Raw genomic sequence first — 24,278 nt, 5'->3', positions numbered from 1 at the left:
CGTGTGGCATTTCAATACATGTACAAAATGTATAATCATCAGATCAGGGTAATTGGCATATCTGTCCTCTTAGACATGCCTCCTTCCTTTGTTTGGGGAGCATCCAAAACTGTCTCTATTAATTATTTTGAAATATTCGATTAATTGTGTCAACCACAGTTACCCTGTTTTGCTATAGAAATTACAAGCTATTCTTCCTGCCCAGTTTCACCCCTGCACTCACTAACAGTCCTGCCTCTGTCCTCACTTGCCCTTACCTTTCCCGGGCTCTGCTAACTGATATTCTAATTTCTACTTCTTTGGGATCAACTTCAGCTTCCATATATAAGTGAGAACATGAGGTGTTTGTCTTTCTGTTTTGTTTCACTTAACATCATGTCTTGACCAAAAGGAAATGAAGAGGAACTGTCCTGCATGCATGTGAAAACATGGACTTAGATTTGGAGAGGAGAGTTGGAACCCAAAGAGACTGAACTGTTGTCAATTGTGCGACTAGCATCTTCTATGAAGTTTGACATTCTTGTGCCTCAAAATCAAGCATTTTCTTTATTTTCCATCTGTCTCTTGTTTTCTCACATAAGAGTGAATGCTGCAATGTCTTCTATAAAAATCAAATGCTCATCTAAGAAACAGAAATAAATGCCCTCCTCCTTCTTCATGTTTGGGACTAGTTTTATATGACACCCTCTGGCCTCCTTTCCCCCGCTTAAGTGACAGATGGTACTGCCGAAAATAAAATGTCCTCCCTCACCCCCTGTCGTGAAGACGATGGAGTTGACCCCAGCTGGAGCTCTCTTACAACCCCAAGTTCCAATGCTGATGGAGATGTTTGTTTTGAGTAGGCGACACCAGAAGAAAAAATAGCGGAGAGCCACTTCTAGGACAGAAGTTAGGCAGGCAAAACACAGCCTTTCTTCTCTAGATGAATGTGCTGATTCAGAGCCAACCATGAGTGCCAGGGCAAAAAATATACCAGGGTCCAGATCACAGAGTACGATGGTGTCACCGTGCAGGCCTCGCAGTCCTGACCTTTGCTGAAGTCAGAGTAGAAAGTGTTGCACAGAAGTCCTCTGATGGTGCATGGTGACTGGGGGAGTTCTATTTCCGACATGCATTGGCCACAGTGATTTTGCTAACAAAGACAAGGAGATGCTTTGTCAGACACGTTGGTGGACAAGAGGGCAAAGGCAGACTGTAGGTAGGCAAGCGTTCTACCTCTTTCTTAACAAGAGCTTAAAAATGGCAAGGCACACCCCAGCTAAGAGGCAAAAACACCTTTAAGCAAAGAGCTTTATCAGCTTTAAATAAATACCTGTCCCTGTGGGAGCTGCCTTACGCTTCATTACAATCGTAACATTTCCCGGCTTCACATATGGCCTTTTTGACAAAGAAAATAAGAGACATAAGAGGTAGTAATAAAAGAAAGGAAGGGGAAATTGGATGATGATGCAGAAAGGCTCTTTGTGTAGAATAAATGACTGAAAAAGAAAACCTTGGTATAACCAGCAGATACCATTTCCCTGAGCTCTGCTAAATCTGGGTCATGTGAGACCTTTAGAAGGGATCTGTTGCACTTGGCACATTGTGCAGTCTGGACTCTATGGCAACGTCCTAATCTTTTGTCTCCTTCAGATAATGTGCCAAATTGCCTATTTAAAATACTGACAAAGGAAACATCTTCTCATGTAGAGGGCCCTGCATAAGAGCTCTTGTCAAGTGAGTGGACCTAGTGACCGTGGGCAGGGAAGCTGTTGCAAGAGATGACTCCTTTCTCAGTAATAAGCATTACTTTTTTAATAATATATTTCTTTTTTTAGTTGTATTTGGCTGCAATACCTTTATTTATTTATATTTATGTGGTGCTGAGGATCGAACCCAGCGCCCCACACATGCTAGGCGAGTGCTCTACCGCTAAGCCCCAGCCCCAGCCCCAGCCCCAACTGTTTTTCTTCTTACTATAGTATTAAGTCCACACCAGAGGAAGTACTAACAACCAAGGGACACCCTGCAGCTCCCTCAGGGCATGACGTCACCCAGATTCACCTCTGGCAGAAGCAGTGACCATGGGTCTTCCAGCTTCCAGCCATAGTTGAATTTTATGGTTTTCACTAAAGTTTTTTTTTTTAATTTTATTTTTTTTATTGGTTGGTCACAACATTACAAAGCTCTTGACATATCATATTTCATACATTAGATTGAAGTGGGTTATGAACTCCCAATTTTAAAGTTTTTTTTTAATAGTTGATTGAAATCTAGCAAATGTTTCTTTGTTTGCTATACTTACTGACAGTGATCAATACCTTGGGGTTCTTTCATATACTGCTGTCTTACTTGGGATGATCTATGGATAGTCCGTTGAATATGGGAGGACAGAAACCATTTTGGATATTTATGACTTGTCTGCAGTCAATGAAAGGTAATAAAAGATCCAGATTTACATTTGAGGGAACAATTGACTTCAACGGCAGAAAGAGCATTTGAGTACAAACTGATGGGTTGTGATGTGCTCCCCACCATTTAACAACCTGGAGAAGAGCCAGCTGGGAGAGAGCCTTTTAGGATTGGCTGGGAGGTTGATCTAAATGACCTCTAAGGTGCCTTCCTGCATGAAATTCTGCATTCTCTTGGGACAATTAGATTGTACCCCAATAGTGCTGGGTCAGATATGGTTTTAAAACTGGAGGGAGGATATTTGCAATGCCAGAGGATAACAGTTAGAAAATGGGTATTGCTCAGGTTAATGGGGTATAATATATGAACAAATGGGCAGTCACTTAGAGCCTAAAGAAGGCACAGGAACTGACAGAGCAGTCAGAGAAGGCAAAGTTGTCTTGATTACAGATGAGAAAGGAATTGAAGTTTTGCTTGCATTAATGAATGCCTCTGGCTCTTCTTTGTTGCCTGACATCTCTGTCACTTTGAGCAGTGTCATTGTTAAACCACTTAGGTGACTCTTATCAAAATGGACAAATATTCCTGAGATAAGGTATCTCATTAATTGATCCATATCTAGCAATGTCTTTGTACAATATTATGCAACTACTTTTCCTCTCAGGGCCTGGATACCTGTGTACTCATGAGTTCTACTAGCTTTTTTATAGATGCCTTGAAATTTTCTACATGAACAGCCACGTCAGCTGCAGATAAAGACAGTTTTATGTCATCCTTTCCAATTAACATGACTTTGATCTCTTTTTCCTTTCATTATTGCACTCACTAGGACTTCCTGTTGAATGTTAAATCAAAATGATGAGAGTAGGTACCGAGTCCTGTTCCTGACTTTAGGGGAAACACATTTCTTTCACTGGGAAAGGCGACACTAGCTATAGGCTTCACAAGTGCCCTCTTTCAGACTGAGGAAATTCCCTTCTATTTCTAGTTTGATAAGAATTTTTATTAGGAATGATTGTTGAATTTTATCAAATGCCTTTTCTGCATCCATTGAGATGATCATATAATTTTTTCTTGCTTAATATGTTAATATCCAAATTACATTGACTAAGGAGATTAAATTTTGGAGTCTATTCAGGCAGTTAGTGAAATTACTTGCAAATATCTCTGATCCTTTCAACCTTGGTTTTAAATTCTGTAATAATGGTCCCCAAGCAGTTTTTACCCTGGGGCTAATTTAGTTCCATTACTAATACATGATTTTTCCAAGATCTAATATACCTGCCAACATAAAATAACAAGGAAATTTAAAAAAAAATTTATTCTGAGACAAATACCAGTGACCATGGTCTGGGAACATAATTCAAGTTACCCTGAGTGATGCACTCTGACTTGAAAGAGGTTATATAAAGTTTTAGAGCCATGTGTGGGGCATGAAGTGGTTGGACTATAGTGAAGTGGAAAAATATTTCTGCAGGTTTCAGATGTTATTACAGCATTCTTCGCCTTAGGGTTGGGGGAGGCTAGAGATCTGCTGACCTTAACAATACATTCCAAGAAATTTACCTGATAGGAGAATGTTAGGTCAGATACAAAAGCTGAGTAAATGGCTATTTTTCTAAAGGGCCTAAGATAGGCTAAAATAAGTTGGCTCTGGACATGTGACATTCCATCTCTTCACAATCACAGTGTTCTTCTCGGCACAGGTGGAAGAGGCTGAAGGATCTTTCATACAGATGTGGCTTCTTCAGAAAACTTCAGTTCCTATCCCATAACTTTATGGGTCTCTCCACTTTGATGGGATGAGAACTTTTCACTGTGTGGGCTCTGAGAATTGCATACTGAACTGTGAATTCTCTTCCTGGGTCTGTAGAGTTTTACCCTGCACAGGTCATCAAATAGCCAGAGACTCATGGAAGTCCTCTGAAGATCCCCAGTGATCTTTCTGCTGCCAATCAATCCAAACTCAGAACTGTAAGAGTAAAAGGACTTTATTTGGGGTCTTAGGAATTGCAACTCGGGAGATGGGTTCAGATATAGCTCTGAATCAGTTTTCTGAGAAAGGCAAGAAAGGTGGGAGCTTGTCTAGATTAGTGGGTGCTGAAAAGGAACAATGGCTTTGGGCTGATAGAAGATAAAGGAAAGAATGTATAAATAGCATGGAAATGTCCAGAAAACAAGAGTCCCCTACCTCTTGATATGTATATTGAGCTTCTGAGCATAATATAATTGTTCCTTCTTATTGTTCCAGATACTTTCAGATCAGAGGGTGGATGTGACCAGGTGACAGCTAAGTCCTGCTCCCTTCATGGCCTCCAGACTTCCTTATGAAAAGCTCTTTCCATGTTGTTTTCTCTGTAATTTTCTACAACACAGCTCTCTCCTCTCTGCTGTCCTATCTAGCAAATTCTAGCCATGTCCATCTCCCCAAACTGATGCTTTACTCAACTCAGGGATTTTGCTAGTCTGTTTTGTTTTTTCCCTCCCTGTGCTACTGGGAATTACTTCCCAGCAGTAAGCTGGAATGATCTAGGGTGCCCTGTCCTGTCCATGGTCTATGCCAAGACATACTGTCACTCAGATCTTGAAAGACTTCTAGTTGTGTGTGAGAGGATGGTAATTCCTATAGTCATGGCTCTCCATAAGTAAAAGCAGAAATTTCACCCACTATCTTTTATTCACTCCATTAGTCATCCTACAGCAACTTCACCTGTTTTGCTATTGTGAGTAGAAGCATTTTGCATTAGTCCAGGGCACATGCCTCTGTGGATCCTCTTCATCTGCTGTGGGGATGGTGCCAGACTTCTAGTTTGACCTTCCTCACCTTCTTTCTCCTATAGTAATTGTCCTTCTTGTGCTTCCCTCCTCTCTCTAACCTGTTGGCCCAGCCAAATTTCTAGCAAGCTGGGAGTGGCGGTGCACGCCTATAATCCCAGCGATCTGGGAGCCTGAGGCAGGAGGATTGCAAGTTCAAAGCCAGCCTTAGCAACTTAGTCAGTCCCTCAGCAACCTAGGGAGATCCTGTCTCAAAATAAAAACTGAAAGGGGTCAGGGATGTGGCTCAGTGGTAAAGTACCTCTGGGTTCAATCTGCAGTGTGCCCATGTTCACACACACCCACACAATTCTTTAGTGTATATACAGCCATTTTTCTGCCTTAAAATGGCTATGAAGGATTCTATTCAGCTCTATGATTTGATTCAGAGCTGCTTTACCCCAAAAGGATAAAGTACAATTTTTGCAAAGTGGTGTACCAGGAATCTATTGCACAACAGGCTAATATGTCATTTCCTTTCCCTCAGGGCTTCCTGGAGCCACAGGAAATCCAGGGGAAAAGGGAGAAAAGGGAGACCCTGGCGAACTGGGCTCACCAGGAAATGAGGGCCCACCAGGACAGAAGGGTGAAAAAGGAGACAAAGGAGATGTGTCCAACGATGTACTGCTGGCAGGTAGGAGGAGTGCTCTCTGGCTCCCTTCAAGGGCACACATGCTCAGAGACCTCGCTGGCTTTCAGCTCAACTGTTATTCTGTGTCCTCTCTCTTTATTGTCTTTCCATAGTCCTCTGTTTTGCAGCAGATTCTGGAATTCTGTACTTTTAAAGAGGAGAAAGTGGTACCTGTTTCTCCATGTGGGCAAGACCAGATCTGAGATCTAAGTATGAGTCATTTAAATAACTTAGGTCTAAAAGCCATAGTTAGATTGAATGGGTTGAAGGAAGTTTCCTTTTTCCAAATATCTATTGAAATCCAGCAACAAGTAAATAAGCCACTCTAGAGACTTCCAGGGACAATTGACAGAGGTCACAAGCATTTTCTTCACAGTCAAGCTATAGCCATCTAAACCACTTAACAGAGAATTTGGGCAAAATTCAATGGCTGATTTTCTAGTCCAGAGTGAAAATGATAGTCAGCACTTGTGTGGAAGGAAGCTTAGGGGAAGCACCCCACAGATAATCACATGGTAGAAGGAGCTGATTGTCATGGAGGAGGAGATGCAGAAGAATTTTGAAATCACAGTACTTTGGAAACCATCTATATCATGAAAACATAACTTTCTACTAATGCACTCAATACACATTTATTGAGTATCTGAGAATACCATCCATGAATCAAGAACTCTGCCAGTAGCTAGAACTATGAATATGAAAGTAAACAAGGCACAGTATGTGTCCTCAAGAATCGAGGATGGTAATAAATATTCACAATAATGATCCCAAGTCAGTCGCACAGCCAGCCAGACAGCCACCCAGGCACGATGGATTGAATGCCTACTCTACTCTTCGCCAGGCAAAAGGCCAAAGCACCAGGGGAAGATCAAGTCATGTTTAATGTACTTTGTTTTATAAACAAGGGATGTTGCTAGGCACAACATGTAAACTTTAAGGAGGGTCTGAAAGGGTCATATATGTAAATACATGTATTTGAGATACATTTCAGTCACACAGAAAATCTACACATCCAGAATTCTCTACACTGCTGAATAAGTGAGGGGTGACAAACCTTTTATTCAGAAAAGCACCATCCTTCTACCCAATGCAAAAGGGATAGGGCAGAACTCAGTGCACCCTCAGTGGAGTGGAGAAGGGGCAGGAGGGTTGGATCAGGTCCATTCTACCTACAGGTCTCTGCCCCTTCCACAGTGGTCATAGACCCATCTGCAGCCCCGGCGGTCCCCCACTTGTTCACTCCAGAAAGACTGAAAAGGCTGACGTGGTCTGGCTGGGAAGAGGCAGCTAAAGAGACTTGATCTCTACAGTCTCAACCCTGGAAGTTAGAACAAAAGGGCTGAACAGCCCAGAGAGTGGCTTCTTTATGAATTCTCCAAAACCAATGACCCCTGCAAAGGGCAACCACCCTCGCTGACCATCTAAAGACCAAGGTGTGACTGCCTATCCGTGGGCAAGATTACAGCTGTCAAATCACCATAGCAGTGACCTCACTGGTTCTTACAGGGCAGGACAGGGACCATGAGACTTAATGTGGAGACGAAGAAATGGCTCTCAGAAGGGTTTAAAAAGTCACAAAGCTGAATAGAAGCAGAGCTGAAGGAGCTCCTGGTTCATCTCCCTCACACAGCAGCGCCTCTCATACCTGGCTGCATATGAGGAAGCTTTTAAAGATACAGAGGCCAACCTGCTTCCAACATTCTGATTGGTCAGGATGGGGCCCAGGCTTCAGAATTTTGAAACCATCATTCTGTGTTCCACCATCTTCCGTGTTCCAACAAGCAGTCAGGGCTGAGACCCACTGACATGAGCCTGTTCAAAGGAGGAGCTATGCCGTGACAGCTGAAGCTGAGTTCCTGCTGTCTGCAGGCTGTGACCTCAGCAGATCGCTCAGCATCCCTGAGACTCCAGCTTCTGAGAGGAGTGGTTTGGGAGACTGAGGTGGAGATCTGTAAGACTCTTAGCACAATTCCTGGCACATAGTGGGTCCTCAATACCTACTATGGTGGCTCCTCAACTCAGCAGAGATAAGTGCTAAGTTGATCACCTCTGGGAAGGGGTGAGCTCAGTGGGCCCCCCGGAACTGCTCCCTTGTCCTTTCCCTCATGTGAAACCCCATCTCTGTTGATAACTCTTTATCAATTGTTCTCCCTCTTCATTCTCTATCTCCTCACTTCTTCTCTGTCTTTGCAGGTGCCAAAGGTGACCAAGGCCCACCTGGACCCCCTGGACCCCCAGGCCCTCCAGGCCCTCCTGGGCCTCCTGGAAGCAGAAGATCCAAAGGCCTTCGGCAGCCAAACATGTTCAATGGCCAATGTGCAGGTCACCAGCCCCTTCCACTAATGACCCTAAATTCTTGATTTGCATCCCAGTCTATGTGACCAGATTGTTTAAAACTGAGGGGGTAGATTTGCCCTGAATGGGAGCTCTCCCTTTGAGACATGCTCATGGAAGATCTAAGCCATCTATCCTGGGAAAGAGGACAGAGAAAGGCCTAGAATTGAGCCTCCACCTATTTCCCTCACCTTTTACCTTCACTTACCACCAGACTGTTCCTTCTCCTTGCCATATCCATCATCCTTCTCCCTCAAGGACTGAGCTTTATGTAGCCACAAACTCATGGGAGAAGAAGGGCTTGGCTGATGCTTGGGAGATCAAGGGGCAATCAGATTGGTTAACCCTGCACACACATTAACAATAGAACTACCATCCCCACCACACTGATGTGTGTGTGTGTGTGTGTGTGTGTGTGTGTGTGTTTGTTTCAGTATTTCAGTGTGGAAGATCTTACCCTGGGCCTCACGCAGACACTCTACCACTGAACTACCCCCGACCCATCCACTACTAATTTTTTGTTGTTGTTGTTGCAATAGTTTGTCTTCTTATCACTATTTTTTAGTATTTGGTTAACAATGCTCCACCAGTAATTTTTGAGCACTAGTGATGTGCAGGCCTGGTGCCAAGCGCTTAGTTCTCCTAATTCTCCAACCATCCTGTGATATTGGCATTGTTATTGTCTCCCACTAAAAGATACAAACTGCCACGTGAGGAGCTAAGTAACTTGCCCAAGGTCACTCAATGAGTAAGTGACAGAGCTACAATTCAAATCCAGTCTTGTCTAGCTGTAGAGCTTCCCCCTCTCAGACCGTTGCCCTTTCACAGATGGAAAGACACGCTTTGGGACCTGACCCAGGCCTGACCTCTGGCAGGCCCAGAGAACTTCAGCTAATTTGTGGCAGTGGTGGCTGTGGGATAGAAGGCTAACTAAAAATCAAGGACCACATTAGTGGGAAGTATTTTTAGGGTGACCTTAGAATTTTTTTCTGTAAAGAGGTGACCCAGGGAGAATCACCTAACTTAAACTGCGAGAAGGCACAACTGAATACCGTCACTGCAGGGGCAGACTTCGAGGAGGATCCTGACTGGAATTTCGCTCATATTTCCCTGAAGGGCCCATATTCTATTTGATAAACGGCTCTTTCCAGGAGACATGACAGGGAGAGGCACTCAGCTGTTAGAGGGGACAAATCTGGCTTTCAAAGAAGTCACTGCTCCTCCCCTCAATAAATGGAGCCTGATCATAATTCTGCCTAGCAGTTAGCATGATGCAGCCTTGTTCCTATTAGACATCCTATTAGAATTGTATTATCTTAGTAACTGTGGTCATGGAAAGCTTGCTGGGAAATCATCAAGCAGGGGAGGAAATTAAAAGTATAACAGCTGGGGGCTTCTTAAGAACAAGCAAACAAGGGGCTGGAGTTGTGGCTCAGTGGTAGAGCGCTCACCTAGCACTTGCAAGGCACGGGGTTTGATCCTCAGCACCACACAAAGATAAATAAATAAAATAAAGTCATTGTGTCCAACTACAACTGAAAATATATATTTTAAAAAACAAGCAAACAAGAAACTTGGTGGACATAGTCTAAGGGATGTTTATGGAAATAGAGTCTGGAATGAGGTGGGGAAAAGCAGCAGTTCTAAAACTGTGCCAACTGCATTTGCTTTGATTATTGTTGTTGTTGTTGTTGTTGTTTTAGGTGAGACGTGTGCCATACCAAACGATGATACCTTGGTGGGAAAAGCTGACGAGAAAGTCAGTGAACACCATTCCCCTCAAGCAGGTACACCGACAAAGCTTCCTGGGGCGAGGGGCATAGCTCAGTGGTAGGGTCTACCACGCGGCCTGCGCAGTGGTTTCATTAATGAGGTTCTAGGCATAAAGTTAGTTAGAAGAGATCGAAATAAAACACACAAACTCAGTTACCTTATTTCTATTGCTAGATCCGAGACGGCTCACCTCTCTGGTTCCCACCTCTAGCCGCCCAGCAGGGCAGCGAGGATTACTCAGGGCTAGCAGGAGAGAGAGAGAGAGAGTGAACACGCCGGGGAGTAGCCCTTTATTGGGGAACAAGAGATTCAGGGGAGAATTCCATCCAATGAAGGTTGAGGGGGGGGCTGCACTCCAAGGTCAGGGTCAGTGATTGGGTCCCCGGGGTCAGTGGTCAGGCACACCCCCACACGGATGGGCTCTTTCATCAGGAAAGGGTCGGGAAAGCTTCGACACAGAGTGCCTCAGGCCCTTAACGGGAGTCACCCAATCACGTGTCAGAATGGCTTCCCACATATCGCCCCTTTTTTTCTTAACAATGAGGCAGCGGTTCACTCTCTGGAGTTTCTGGATCCTTGATTGGAAGACTCGCCATCCTATAGTTACAATACAAAAGAGAATTAACAGCAAGGAGAATAATCCAATAACGTACCAAGCGGAGTGTTTAAGAATATTTCCAGGGTTGAATCCATTTAACTCCTTTAATATTTGGTTAGCCAAAGAAGAAGGATCTGAAAAATCAGCTCTATTATTTTGAATGTCTTGGATATGGTGATGAAGTTCCAGAATATCCAAGCTATTATTACTATTTTGTCAAATATCTAATAAATGGTTTTTAACCTTTTTCCAATCCCAGAGAGAAGCATTGTACTTGGAAGCTGTAACACATATATATTTATAATTAGCATGGCATTTAAGCCTTTCCTTAAATTTTAAGGCTGAAAGTTCATTACCAATGTTTATAACAGTTGCCTCTAAGGCATTTAATTTAGTTTCAATCCTCTCATCAATATTTACTTGATTACGCAGAGCCTTGGAAGTATTGTGAGCTAAATTATTAAGAAATTTTGTATGTTGAATATTTTGAGACAATGTCAGAGACGCAGAGACAGTTGAGGCAATGAATGAGACCAGTGCTAAAACACCAACAATTATGACTCCAATAGCACGTTTAGGTCTTGTTAGCTGGGCATGAATTTGCTGCAAGACTTGTAAACCAGCATCAGCATATCATGGCTCTGAAATATTAGCAGGTAATAAAACAAAAGAGGGCTGATGAAGTATCAGCACTCCTTTTTTTTTCATTATACCTAGTAATACAATTAGTTAGGTTGTACTGATTATAAGTAACAACATATCTGTCATTTATCCACTTAACTTTTAAATTTCCAATAATTAAAACATAAGGAGATTGGACACAGGCTCTTAAGCCATAGCAAGATCCCTCTTTATAGTTCTTGCCGACAAATTTTGGTAAAGGTTTATCTGTAAAATGTAAATACTCTGAGGCAGCAATTAAACACCAAATATCTCTTTGAACACCTCCTTCACTATAAGTCAAAATATTACTAACAAATCTTGTAGGTGTCATAGCAGAATTTCTTCATAATTGTCTCTTATCAATTTTTGGAGACCAGTCTAAAATATACCCACTATCTTTAGACACCTTATGTTTACAGGAAAGGTATTTACACAATCCATCCATTTAGGAAAGGTGCCAATCTCAATTATAGAACTATTTGGACAGTGTGGTATCAGTGGAGGTTTTGTAGAAATGACTGGCTTGTTATGGGAAAGTCCCATCTTAATTACTGATCTAGTATTAGGTTTTAAGTCTCCATAAATAGAATTATTTGTCAGTCTAGGCCTATCAATTGCTGTCTTTTTTTTGAATGATACTTTTAGACAGCCAGCATGTTTATCATGTGACCAACACAAAGGTAATTGGGCACTGTAGCCAGAATAATTAAATCTAGTCACATGATTGGGAGTAATATGAGTATCTGTAAATCCTCCCATCATGAATGAGTCATTAGTAAATACTGGAATAGATTTTCCAGTCCACACAGCTGGGTGTACCAGGGGTGGATCTGGGAAATATGTCCAATAAGTGTCTACTTGATTTCCTTTTACCTGATAGCCCAGTAGGGCAATTACTGTCGCTACCATCAAGACTGGGGTCCTGTTCTTTTCTAGGCATCGAAGTATTCGGGAAGCCTGGGTTGTTAGCTTCTTCACGTCTTTCCATGAAATCAGCTTTTCGGCTGGTTCAATCTGGTCTTTCTTTATCTTTTTCCGATATCTCTTCCTTTTGGGTAGTGGCTCCTCCGGGTCGTTCCTCAGTCGCTTGAGTCTGGGTTATATCTCCTCCATGTCTGATAGCACGTTCAGGCACCCAAATAGGACGGAAAGCACCTTCTGGGAAGATACAAGCATGACCTCGGCCCCATGTTATTACCGGGTCCGGACCCTTTCACTGACCAGTTTGTAAATCTTTCCACAGAACTCTGCCTAAGGGGCCTGTTACTGAGGGAGACATTTGCCTCTCAGCAGTAGTGTGACCTTCTGCATCACAGTTTAAAAAATTTAAAACAAACAAGGCATGATTAAGGCTATTTTGGGGAGTCACAATCCTATTTCCCCCCTTTTAATTTTTGTAATTGAAGCTTAATAGATAAATGAGCTCGTTCCACAATGGCTTGACCTTGGGGGTTATAAGGAATTTCTGTTTTATGATTAATTTTAAACTCTTGGCAAAATTGTTGAAAAGAAGAGTTTACGTAAGCTGGAGCATTATCTGTTTTGATCTGTATAGGGTACCCTAAAACAGAAAAGGCTGCTAAGCAATGAGAAATTACATGTTGAGTATTTTCCTTAGTACGTGCTGTGGCAAAAATAAATCTAGAATAAGTGTCCACTATGACATGCACATAACATTGTTTACCAAATTGAGGAATATGAGTTACATCCATTTGTCATATTTGATTTGGTTTTAATCCACGGGGATTTACCCCTGATGGCAGAGATGGAGTGTGAATAACACACTTAGGGCATTGGCTTACAATCTGACGAGCTTGTTTTTTGGTAATATTAAACTTTTTACGTAAGCTAGAAGCATTTTGATGATGTAAGGAATGGGAAGCTAGGGCACAGTCATACAAAGACATCTGTTGACAAAAAGCTACTAACTTATCAATTTTGTCATTACCTGAAACTAGAGGTCCAGGAAGATTAGTATGGGCATGTATGTGTCCTATGAAACATGGGTACTTTCGCATTAGCACTGTCTTTTGTAAATTATGAAATAATTCAAATAACTCTGTGATGAAGTAAACCCAATAATTGAAGTTTCAATATTTTTGGTAACTCCGACTGCATATAAGCTGTCAGAATAGATATTAATAGGCTCATTTGAAAAGTAATCTAAGGCACAAATCAGAGCTTGAAGCTCTGCTCTTTGGGCAGAAGTATAAGAAGTTTGTATTACCTCTGTGTGAACACAGCTGAAGAAACCTGCCTTACCGGAGTTTGAACCATCCGTGAACGCCGATAAAGTTTCCTGTATTGGATAAGCTCGTACAATCTTTGGAAAGATAAGTGACGTTAATGATGCAAATTGTACAATCTTATCACGAGGATAATGGCTATCTATCTGCCCAGGAAAATATGCAAAGGCTATCTGCCATGAGCTAGAAGCTTGAAAAAGCCAATTAGTCTGTTGAACAGAAAATGGAATAATTATGATATCAGGCTCAGATCCAATTAATTGTAAAATCCTAGTTTTACCTTTAATTACTAATTGAGCTATAGAATCATGAAAAGGAATTAATGTTTTTTTGAGGAGAGTGGGATAAATAAATCCACTCAATAACTTCTAATCTTTGTCATATGGCTCCTGTTGGGGTATGCTCAGTTGGAAATATTAATAAATACACTATTTCTTTAGGATCTATTCTAGTAAGCTGTGTATTTTTAATTGTAATTTCTACTTTCCTTAAGGCTGTTTTAGCTTCCAAGGTTAGCTGACGTGGAGAGGTTGGAGAAGGATTTCCTTGTAATATCTGAAATAAAGGACTTAACTCAGAAGTAGTTAGTTTTAAGGATGGCCTCAGCCAATTAATATCTCCTAATAGTTTTTGAAAATCATTAAGGGTATGTAACTCCTTAACTCTTATCTGAAGATTTTGAGGACAGATTGTACGTCCTTGAATTATCTGACCTAGATATTGAAAAGGAGATACCTTTTGAATTTTTTGAGGAGCTATATATAAACCCATTGCTGTAAGCGAAGTCTCTGAGTAAAAATTTTTGAAAGTATCTCTGGATTAGCATGAGCCAATAATATATCATCCATAAAATGAATAATATATGTATCAGGAAAGCTATTTCTTATGGGATCTATCGCTTGATCAACGTATTTTTGACACAGTGTAGGACTATTACGCATTCCCTGGGGAAGTACCTTCCAGCAATATCTTTTAACAGGTTCCTTAAAATTAATTGCTGGGATAGTGAAAGCAAATCTTTCACAATCTTCAGGATGTAACCTTATAGAGAAAAAGCAGTCTTTTAAATCTATTACCATCAAGCTATAATCTAAAGGAATGGCTGTGGGGGAGGGAAGTCCCGGCTGTAATGACCCCATAGGCTGAATTGCATGATTTATTGCCCTTAAATCCTGTAGTAATCTCCAATTTCCTGACTTTTTCTTAATAACAAAAATATGTGTGTTCTAAGGACTAAGCGTTGGTTCAATATGACCAACCTGAAGTTGTTCCTCAACTAATCTATGAATTATTTTAAGCTTTTCCCCTGAGATGGGCCACTGAGCAATCCATATAGGCTCCTCTGTGAGCCACGTGATTTTTTCAGCTGTCTTAGGGATCGGGGAAGTACTCAGGGCCCCTAGTAAACATTTTGGTTTGGAGCATTTACTAATCTTTGACGTGGAGACTGGCTTGTAAACAGATACTCTTCCTGAAAGGTCTCCTTATCATCTCCAGGAAAATACCTCTGATTAACTTCCTCAACTGACCTTATAGAATTTGGAGTAACTAATAACAATCCCATTTTGGCTAAAATATCTCTTCCCCATAGGTTAGCTGGTAAAGACTCTAATACATAAGGCTTAAATACTCCATTGTTTCCATCGGAATCTTCCCAACGGAGATAGTTGGCACTTTGAGCAGGCCGTGAAACCTGTCCTATTCCCTCTAGGTTAGCTGGTGCTACATGTAAAGGCCAGTTCCTAGGCCAAAACCTACTGGACAATACCGAGATATCAGCCCCTGTGTCTATTATTCCTAGGAAATTTTTATTATTAATTCTAAGTTTTAATAAAGGGCGTTCTTGCCATACTAACTGTGACCAGTATACTCTGTCCGGCGGTTTAGAAACTGAATCTACCGGCAGGTGCCTTTCTGAGACACAAGGCAATAATATTAATTGAGCAATCGTATCCTTTGGGGTGAGCCTTAGGGCATAATGGGATTTTACAGTAACATATAACTGTCCTTTAAATTTTGAATCTATCACACCAGGTATTACCTCAATGGCTCCCTATAAATTATTATGCCCCAAAATTAAACCTACAGTATTATCAGGAAGCGGCCCGAAAATCCCAGTAGGAATTTGTTCTGGCCCCGTTTCAGGATTTAATTCAACTGTCTTTGAAGGTCCTAAGAAAACTGTCTGCGATCTCTGTCCCTGTCCCGGTAAAAATCGCGGACTGTCCTGGTCGGCGCCAGTGACGTCACACTCTGCAACCTCCCTTGAAATTCCCCGTATTGTTGCTCGGCTCCCGCTAGGAGGAAATGATGGCGGCGAGAAGGCGGGCTGATCCTCGCCATCTGAATCCTCCGCATGGGGCTGCGAGTTTAAGTTCACATTTCTAACCTTTGGCTTGGCCCCTAGTGCCTTTGTTTTTAAACGGCTTAAGGGAAAGGGAATTAACTTAGCCTCAGGCTGATTTTCCATTTGAATAGAGTTAACAGCTCCTTGAATGCCTTTCAAAAGGTCTTCAGGGGGCCTCGAACTCTGGCCCATATATTTAAAAAGACAAACTTCTAGGGCCGTCCAAGTTTTCTGTATATTTTCTATGCCTCCAGGTAGTTCATTAGAAAGACAGACTCTCTGTAACTTTCTTCCTAATTTCTCCCAAGTAAGTAAATTTGGAGACTCTTGGTCACAAAACCAAGGACAATATTCACCTACAATCTTTAAGAATTGTAATAACTGAGTTTTCTTTATCTGTTTTCCTTTCTGATTAATTATACTGTCTAAAATAGTCAGATATATTTCCTTATCCGTAGAAGTTGAATTTCCCATTTTAAGTAATTTAACGTCTCTTTCCTTCAATATCTCCAGGTACTTTCGTGACTCAAATTGTCACCTCTTCCTTTATCTTTATTTTTTCCTTATCTTTATTTTTTTTCCTTATCTTTATAGCGCGCTCCCACTCAATCTAACTAATCTAGAATGCCCCACGTTGGGCGCCAATTCTACCACGCGGCCTGCGCAATGGTTTCATTAATGAGGTTCTAGGCATAAAGTTAGTTAGAAGAGATTGAAATAAAACACACAAACTCGGTTACCTTATTTCTATTGCTAGGTCCGAGACGGCTCACCTCTCTGGTTCCCACCTCTAGCCGCCCAGCAGGGCAGCGAGGATTACTCAGGGCTAGCAGGAGAGAGAGAGAGAGTGAACACGCCGGGGAGTAGCCCTTTATTGGGGAACAAGAGATTCAGGGGAGAATTCCATCCAATGAAGGTTGAGGGGGGGCTGCACTCCAAGGTCAGGGTCAGTGATTGGGTCCCCGGGGTCAGTGGTCAGGCACACCCCCACACGGATGGGCTCTCTCATTAGGAAAGGGTCGGGAAAGCTTTGACAGAGCCAAAGCGCCTCAGGCCCTTAACGGGAGTCACCCAATCACGTGTCAGAATGGCTTCCCACAGTAGGGCACTTGTCTGGCATGTGCAAGGCTCTGGGTTCAATCCCTAGCCATGAGGGAAAAAAAATATGTCTTGAATTTTAAAAATTAAAGTCATAATTGGCAGGTAACTTTCCTTTTTCTTCTTCTGGCAGATTCCATGATCACTGTCATTGGAAACCCATCACAAATATTAAAGGTTACAGAGACATTTGGGACTTGGATAAGAGAGTCTGCTAATAAGAGTGATGACCGTATCTGGGTGACTGAACATTTTTCAGGTACTTTCATCAACAGAGGATCCAAACCTGCTGTAATTGTATTTTCATCTGTCACTTACCTTCAGGCTTATTCTACGTCTGTTTCTGAAATCCCTGCTATTATTGGTATACTAATTGCTCCTTATTTCAGAAAGTACAGTCAGGGGTCAGAATACATACCTCCCTTGAACACGCTGGTTGGAGAGCCTTGCAGTCCTAGTCACAGGGACACAACCGGGCACCCCCAATGTAGCCTGTCCAGTTGTAGGCAAAGTATCCGAAAGGATACAACAACATGATGACTGTAGGCCTTATAATCCCCAAATCCATAATGTGGAAGAAATGTCAGAGGCAAATTCTTTGTGCACCTCCATCTTTCTCTAGGTTTGTACCATTCAGGAGAATACTTCTTGGCCATTTTTCTCAGATATCTGGTGGACCAGGGGAGAAGGTACAGGACCATCCTGCAGTCACACTTCATCTAATTTTGACCCTAGTCATGCTGGTCTAAGGAAATGTGGCCACACATTGTCTATAACAATGGCCTCATTCCAGAATGTGTCCCGCCATACGCACTCATTAGAGAAGGAGCTGAAAAGAAACAGCTTCTTTATTTCCTCAGGGCTAACTGGTCAGCCAGTAGTAACTGTCCAAATTACCAGTTGATAAAGATTTGAGGCTTAAAAGACATTAGCAGTAACTGTTGTGGCATGCAGGAAGAGGCAGGAGGCTGTGAGAGGTCCATCCACAAATGCCAAGTATTTGCTGTTTCTGGTATAGACCTATGCTGCTCAATAGAACATTTTATAAACACTAGGCCAGGCATGGTGGCGCATGCCTGTAACCCCAGCAACTCAGGAAGCTGAGATAGGAGGATCTCGAGTTCAAGGCCAGCCTCAGCAACTTAGTGAGACCCTCAGCAACCTAGCAAGACCCTGTCTGAAAATAAGAAATAAAAAGGACTGAGGATGTAATTTAGGGTAAAATGCCCTGGGTCCTATCTGTAATACCAAAGAAGATTTTATAAACATTAGAGAGAGGGGTGGGGAGGGGAGACAGGGCCTCTCTGGAGGAGCCAAGCCAATTCTGTGATGACCATATCTGAATGATTTGTCAGGAACCGATAGGGAGAGCTGGACTTTGGGAGTCTCAACTCTTCAAACTGGACAAGAGACCTTAGGGAACATGTTGCTCTTACCTTCCCTCCTTTTAAAATTCTCCCAGACTCACTCCCCAGCTGTGGTTGCTGGAGGTAGGTAATCGCCTTCCCCTGGCTTTCCCCTGCAGGCATCATGGTGAAGGAGTTCAAAGACTGGCCCTCCTTTCTGAACGGCAGTTACACCTTCATCCACCTCCCGCACTACTTCCACGGTTGTGGGCATGCTGTTTACAACAACTCTCTCTACTACCACAAAGGGGGCTCCAACACCATAGTGAGGTGAGCCACCTGGACCTCAGCTCTGTCCTCCGTGCCCTTTTACTGCACCCCAGAGAGCACCTACTGTGTGGTACTCTGATGACCTTAGGAGTGGGGACTGTGTCTTTTTCATCTTTATGACCCTCCCGCTGGCACATAAGGGAGGTCAGTCAGGGTTTGTTGACTGAATGCATCACAGGACAATGACAGAGCTCTCTATCCAAGCCCCTGCCTGGGGTTTACACTAATTGCTGGTCTGGACACGGGGTGGGGTGGGCGTGGGGGGCTGAGGCAAGGTGGAGGGGCCATGAGTAGTAACATCTGCACTTCCTCATCCTTGGATGAACTTGTAGCTCCCTCCAGGTGTCACTTCCTGGAGGCATCAGAATTTGGGGTGTGAGGAATTTCATGTCACAATTGAGATCACTGAAGACTAGGGACGCAGCCTTTCAAAGTCAGGCATTTCTGCCTTCAGATCCACTGGTCACACCTATGGATCCTCACAACTACCCCAGCTCAGCTCACCTCCTCCCTCTGCTTTCCCAAGGGGAAGGGGAGACTAAGGGAGACTGTGCCCCAGGCAGCGCCTGAGTCTTCCTGCTCTCCGCAGGAATTATATCCACAGATGCACACACACCAAGATTCCTGTGCTGCTCAATGGCATCCTCTGGTGTTTTATTTTAGCCTAACGTCACTGCGTTGTTATTTCTGAATTGAGGTCATTTTTTAATCATTATTCACTTTTTTGAGTCATCTAGATTTGTCAAAACAAAGCCTGTCAAATCAGCCCCTGGGAGATAAGGGGCATGGGATTCCATGCCACAGTTCAATTTTTCCGCCACTTACCTGACAAAAAAGATTAGCATCACAGCCCTGACATTGCTACATGTCTTCTCAGCTGGCGACTTTTAATTTAAAATAATATGGATTAAAAAAGAAATTCCAGCAGGAAGTAAAGGAATCACCAGCAAATTTGGAGTTAGAAAAAAATCCTAAATTCCCAATCTGGCTCTACTACTTCTATTTGTGGACTCATCTTCTCCTTTTTCTTTTATAATGAAAGGATCAGACTAGGTCATCTTTACAGGCCCTTGTAGCTCTGAGAACCTTTGAGAAGACAGTTGGAATCCATACACCTGAAGATGAGCAAGGTTAAGTGGTTTTCCCAGGGTCACATGGCTAGTAAGTAGTTGCTTAGATGTGAATTCATTCTGACCCCAGGGAGGATTGTCCCTGACCCCATACTGCTGCCTCCCTGCTTCTTTGGCTAGCACAGGCTAGTCACTGTCCTTTACATCCTAACTGCCCACAGAGTTGCAAAAGGACCAGCAGAACAGGCATTACCTGGAGCTTGTTAGCAATGCAGAATCCCAGGCCTCACCCCAGGTCTACTAGCTCAGTTTAAGGCGTTTCACAAAACCACCTTTTCCAACAGAAATGGTAACTTAGATCTATTATTTTGTTGTTTGTACACATTTCAGATTTGAATTTGGCAAAGAAACATCCCAAATTCTGAAGCTCGAAAATGCCTTGTATTTTGATCGGAAATACCTTTTTGCAAATTCCAAGACTTACTTCAACCTAGCTGTAGATGAAAAGGGCCTCTGGATCATCTATGCCTCGAGTGTGGATGGCTCGAGCATTGTTGTAGCACAGCTGGACGAGAGAACCTTCTCAGTGGTGCAGCACATCAATACCACGTACCCCAAGTCCAAGGCCGGTAATGCCTTCATAGCTCGGGGAATCCTCTACGTCACAGACACCAAAGATACGAGGATCACATTCGCCTTCGATTTGTTAGGAGAGAAACAGATTAATGCAAACTTTGATTTGAGAACTTCCCAGTCTGTTCTTGCCATGTTATCATACAACATGAGAGATCAGCACTTATACTCCTGGGAAGATGGCCATTTAATGCTTTATCCTGTGCATTTTTTGTCAGCTACATTTAAACAGTGATGAGCTGCCTTCCATTCCCCTCCCCTCTCCTCCATCCCCACCACCAGTACATTTCAGGTGTTTTCTGGGGTCACTTCTATCCAACAGAAAACCTGTCTAAAGACAAGTGAGGTAGCCAAGGTACTTAGAACATAATCTTATAGCATGAGTGTTTGTAGTCAGTGGGCACCTTTAAAATCAGATTGCTTACTCAAATAGCAACAGATTGGAACTTAAATGGTGAGTTCTCCATAAACAACTCATTTAGGCAAGTTAGCTCTCCTTCCTTGGGCCTTGGTTCCCCTGTTAATAATATAAACCATCTGGTTAGGGTAATTGGTAAGATGTTCTCTAATTGTAGAAAATTTTGTGATTCTTGGCTGTTATTCTTCTCACAACTTTTACAAGTCTGGTTCTGTTTTCTGGTTTGTCAGCCAAATGTGAGCAAATTTACCTTTGAGTTGATAGTCCCTATTTCTTGTGCAGTGAATTCCCCAGTACTGACTTATATTAAGCACCTTGGGAAAGTACATTGACCCTTTAAGCCTTCTTAATGCTATGTTATCCATAATTTATTAGTTTTCTCTGAATTTGCACCTGCTACCACAGAATGGCCATTGTCCTCATCTCCAAGATTAGCTAAAGCCAGGAAAACTTGCATGCTCAGGTTTCTAAATGAAACAGAATCAGGTCTGATCAGGTTCCTGTCAACTTCTGATCATGTTGATTTACTGCAGGGGACCGTAAATACTGAACCCTTGGGCACTCTGGTTGCTCACTCTACAGCACTAAAACCTGAGTGAATGGGCATTAATCTGGCCAGAACCATAGGAAGCACTTTGCAGTTTCAAAGAGAGGCACTATTTGTGGTTATTATGTAGAAAGGGGGTGGGGGTAAACGATAACCCAAGGGCCAAAGCCAATCTGTTGCCTATTTTTGTAAATAAAGTGGAACATAGTCTCACTCATTTGTTTACAGGCTATGACTACTTTTGCTGAATAACAGCAGAGTGGAGTAGCTGCTGCAGAGAACATATGGCTCCATAAAGCTGAAACATTACTATCTGGCTTTTTGTAGAAAGGGTTTGCTGACCTTTGATCTAGAATACAAAGTCAGCCTGATTTATGGAAGGGCTTACTCACCAGGGCCTGTTTTGTTTTGTTCCAACTAAGAACTGGCACTTGATATGGTTGGAGTTTCAGGTAGAGGGAAAGGCTGAGAACAGCATCAAATGAAGTGACTCCAGCAGTAAGTGAGCTGTTCTTTCCTAAACAATTTAAAGGATATATCTAGTCCCCATGGGCAGGAGAGGATCCAGTTTAATTTGCTCCCAAATGCACTTAAACATGAATGTTTTCTGCCAACTCAGTCTGAACATCCTTCAGCCCGGTGCTGAGATCCAGGCAGGGCCACTGAGAAAAGAGGAAGCTGGACAGATGACTAGAGAGATTCTTGTTGCCAGGAAAGAGACAGAGGGAAACTCTTAGGTAGATCATCTGCCCCAGTTTGTGTGTCTTCTGAGACTTTTCTCTGGGTCCAAGTCTATTCCCATTTTTTTATAGTCCATGATTTCTGGGTCCTGGTTTATACCTTATTTATTAATAGAAGGATTTTTAAATGTAAAAGATGTGCAGATTTAAATATCTAAGTCTCCCCACCCCCTCAAAATGCCCAGGCAGCTGTTAGTGATGTGTTTGTTGTGTTCCCAAGATAATGAGTCTTTGAAACTTCTCCCCCTACTTTTAAATTAGATAGTTGTATCATGTCACCATAGCTTCGTAAAAATACTCTTTTGGGATTTGTTTTGTAGCAAAGTAAGGGTCTCATGTTTGATCAATGTGTCTAAAAATGCTTGTGTTCTTTTAAATGTAAATGTATATATTGCTGTTTTCAAACATGAATATAATTTCATAGATTAGTAGTCTTAGTTGATAATACATGAAATACTAAACCAAGAATTTAATTATTGAATTAGCATATCGCTTTTTGTTTTGGGGGGAATTTTTGTTTTGTTTTGTTTTTGTTTTTTTGTACTGGGGATTGAACACAGGGGCTCTTAACCACTGTGCTACATCCCCAGCCCCTTTTTTATATTTTACTTTGAGACAGGGTCTTGCTAAGTTACTAAGTTACTGACCAAGTTGCTGAGGCTCCCCTTGAACTTGTGGTCCTCCTGCATGAGCCTCCTGAGATGCTGGGATTACAGGTGTACACTACCATGCCCGGCTACATATTTCTTTCAGAAAAAAATGTTATAGAAGCCCCAGTTTTGATATCTGAGCTATCTCAGAGCTATCTTGGCTCTTTTTATCTGAGGCAGAGCCTCACTATATTGCCCAAGCTGATATTGAACTTGAACTTCTTGGCTCAACTGATCGTCCTGCCACTGCCTTCCTAGTGGCTGAGACTACAGGTGTGCACCACCATGACTAGATCTTTGGTTCTCTTAATTGTGGGTAAAAAACCATATGCTCATTATGAGAGAAGCTTATATTGGGACTTGTTTATTTATTTATTTTGCTAGGTAATAGTGATATAAGAACAACCATATTTAACTGATGTTTAATAACAGGGTAATTTTATAATCTGATTGACTATCTTTACAGAATTAAAATTATTAAATTTTCAATTATTCTTTCCTGGAAACAGTGCTTGATTGGGGGAAAAAAGGGGATTTGGGCTTGCTGCTAAAATAGAATGCACAACCTAATATTTTTAAGTCAAGACACTGTTTTAGTAGTTTATATTCTCACTTATAATCAAAGTTGCTTTGAAGCACTTTCCAAATATCTGCACTTCTGATGTCAAAATCAACACAGATAATTCTCTAATTCTTCTCAAATCTAAAGTAGATAGCTTCCTACTGGGAGGTAAATAAAACCATCCCTTCCAACCTCAAAGTTAGGCCAGACCCTATTTCAAAGTGTTTTCTTTCAACTGATAAAGTGTCCTATTGAAGTCATGCAGGTGGCTCTGGCCTCAGTCTATCGCTAAAGCACAGGTGTTGGGACAGAGAAAAGGTTCTGAGTTGAAAGTTTTAAAATGAAGAGTTCCCAGTCATTACCTTCAGTGTGTCAAGGTGAAAAGTCAAATGAGACAGGCAGTTCTTAAAGAGCCAGGTGTCGTTTTCCAGCCACACAGAATACAATTTAACTGAGTATCTAATGTCAAATCATCTGAAGAAGCGGGTGACAGGGCTTTCCAAGTTTCATCCAGCTGCTGTGACCTTGTATAATTTCCAATCTGTAACTACAGATTCTGAACAAAAAATAATAATAATGAATTTTCGTTTGTCATTTATTTAACTTTCATTTGTCAAATAAAAAATCATTGCTGAGTACAATTCCATGTTAAAATAAGTGTATTGTTATTTTTTCCTCTTATTAATTTATATGTAATATTTGAAAGAAAAATAACAATCCAAAACAATATTGTGGTAGAATTATATTGGTTGCTCCTCTATAGAAACTCTCTCAATTTTCTAGTTCCTTCTGAATATTGAAAAATCATTGATGTGGACTGTTTTCACTATAGGAAAATATAAAAAGTGGAAATCTAGTAACTAGTACTGGGTAAGCATAAATGCAATGAAAATCTGTAATATTACCAGCATGAGCAAGGCAAATAAAAACATAATATTTGGATTTATGTGAATTTGAGCAAGTTTTTAATCCCTTAGACCTCATTTCATCTGTAAAAGATGGATAATAGTATTACTTAGCTTCCCTGATTTTTTTCAGGGAAATGCTCTGAAAAAAATCTCCAATTCATGACAAATGATCATTGCTA

The 24,278-nt window shown here is 41.9% G+C and overlaps 1 protein-coding gene across 1 annotated transcript in view; it reads left to right on the top strand.

Moving 5' to 3' along the window:
- GLDN (gliomedin) overlaps nucleotides 1–24,030 on the top strand; it is a 74,671-nt gene extending 50,641 nt beyond the window's left edge. The window contains exons 5-10 of the mRNA XM_081288809.1: nucleotides 5,693–5,839; nucleotides 8,030–8,158; nucleotides 9,874–9,957; nucleotides 17,029–17,154; nucleotides 18,421–18,571; nucleotides 20,032–24,030. Coding sequence (XP_081144935.1) covers nucleotides 5,693–5,839; nucleotides 8,030–8,158; nucleotides 9,874–9,957; nucleotides 17,029–17,154; nucleotides 18,421–18,571; nucleotides 20,032–20,509 — 1,115 coding nt within the window. The 3' untranslated portion in view covers nucleotides 20,510–24,030. The remainder of the gene's footprint in view (nucleotides 1–5,692; nucleotides 5,840–8,029; nucleotides 8,159–9,873; nucleotides 9,958–17,028; nucleotides 17,155–18,420; nucleotides 18,572–20,031) is intronic.
- Nucleotides 24,031–24,278: the final 248 nt, after the last annotated feature.

This window comes from Spermophilus citellus (assembly GCF_964194105.1).
Source record: "Spermophilus citellus genome assembly, chromosome: 4".
In the NCBI taxonomy this organism is placed as follows: Eukaryota; Metazoa; Chordata; class Mammalia; order Rodentia; family Sciuridae; genus Spermophilus; species Spermophilus citellus.
This window is presented reverse-complemented; position numbering and strand designations above follow the sequence as displayed.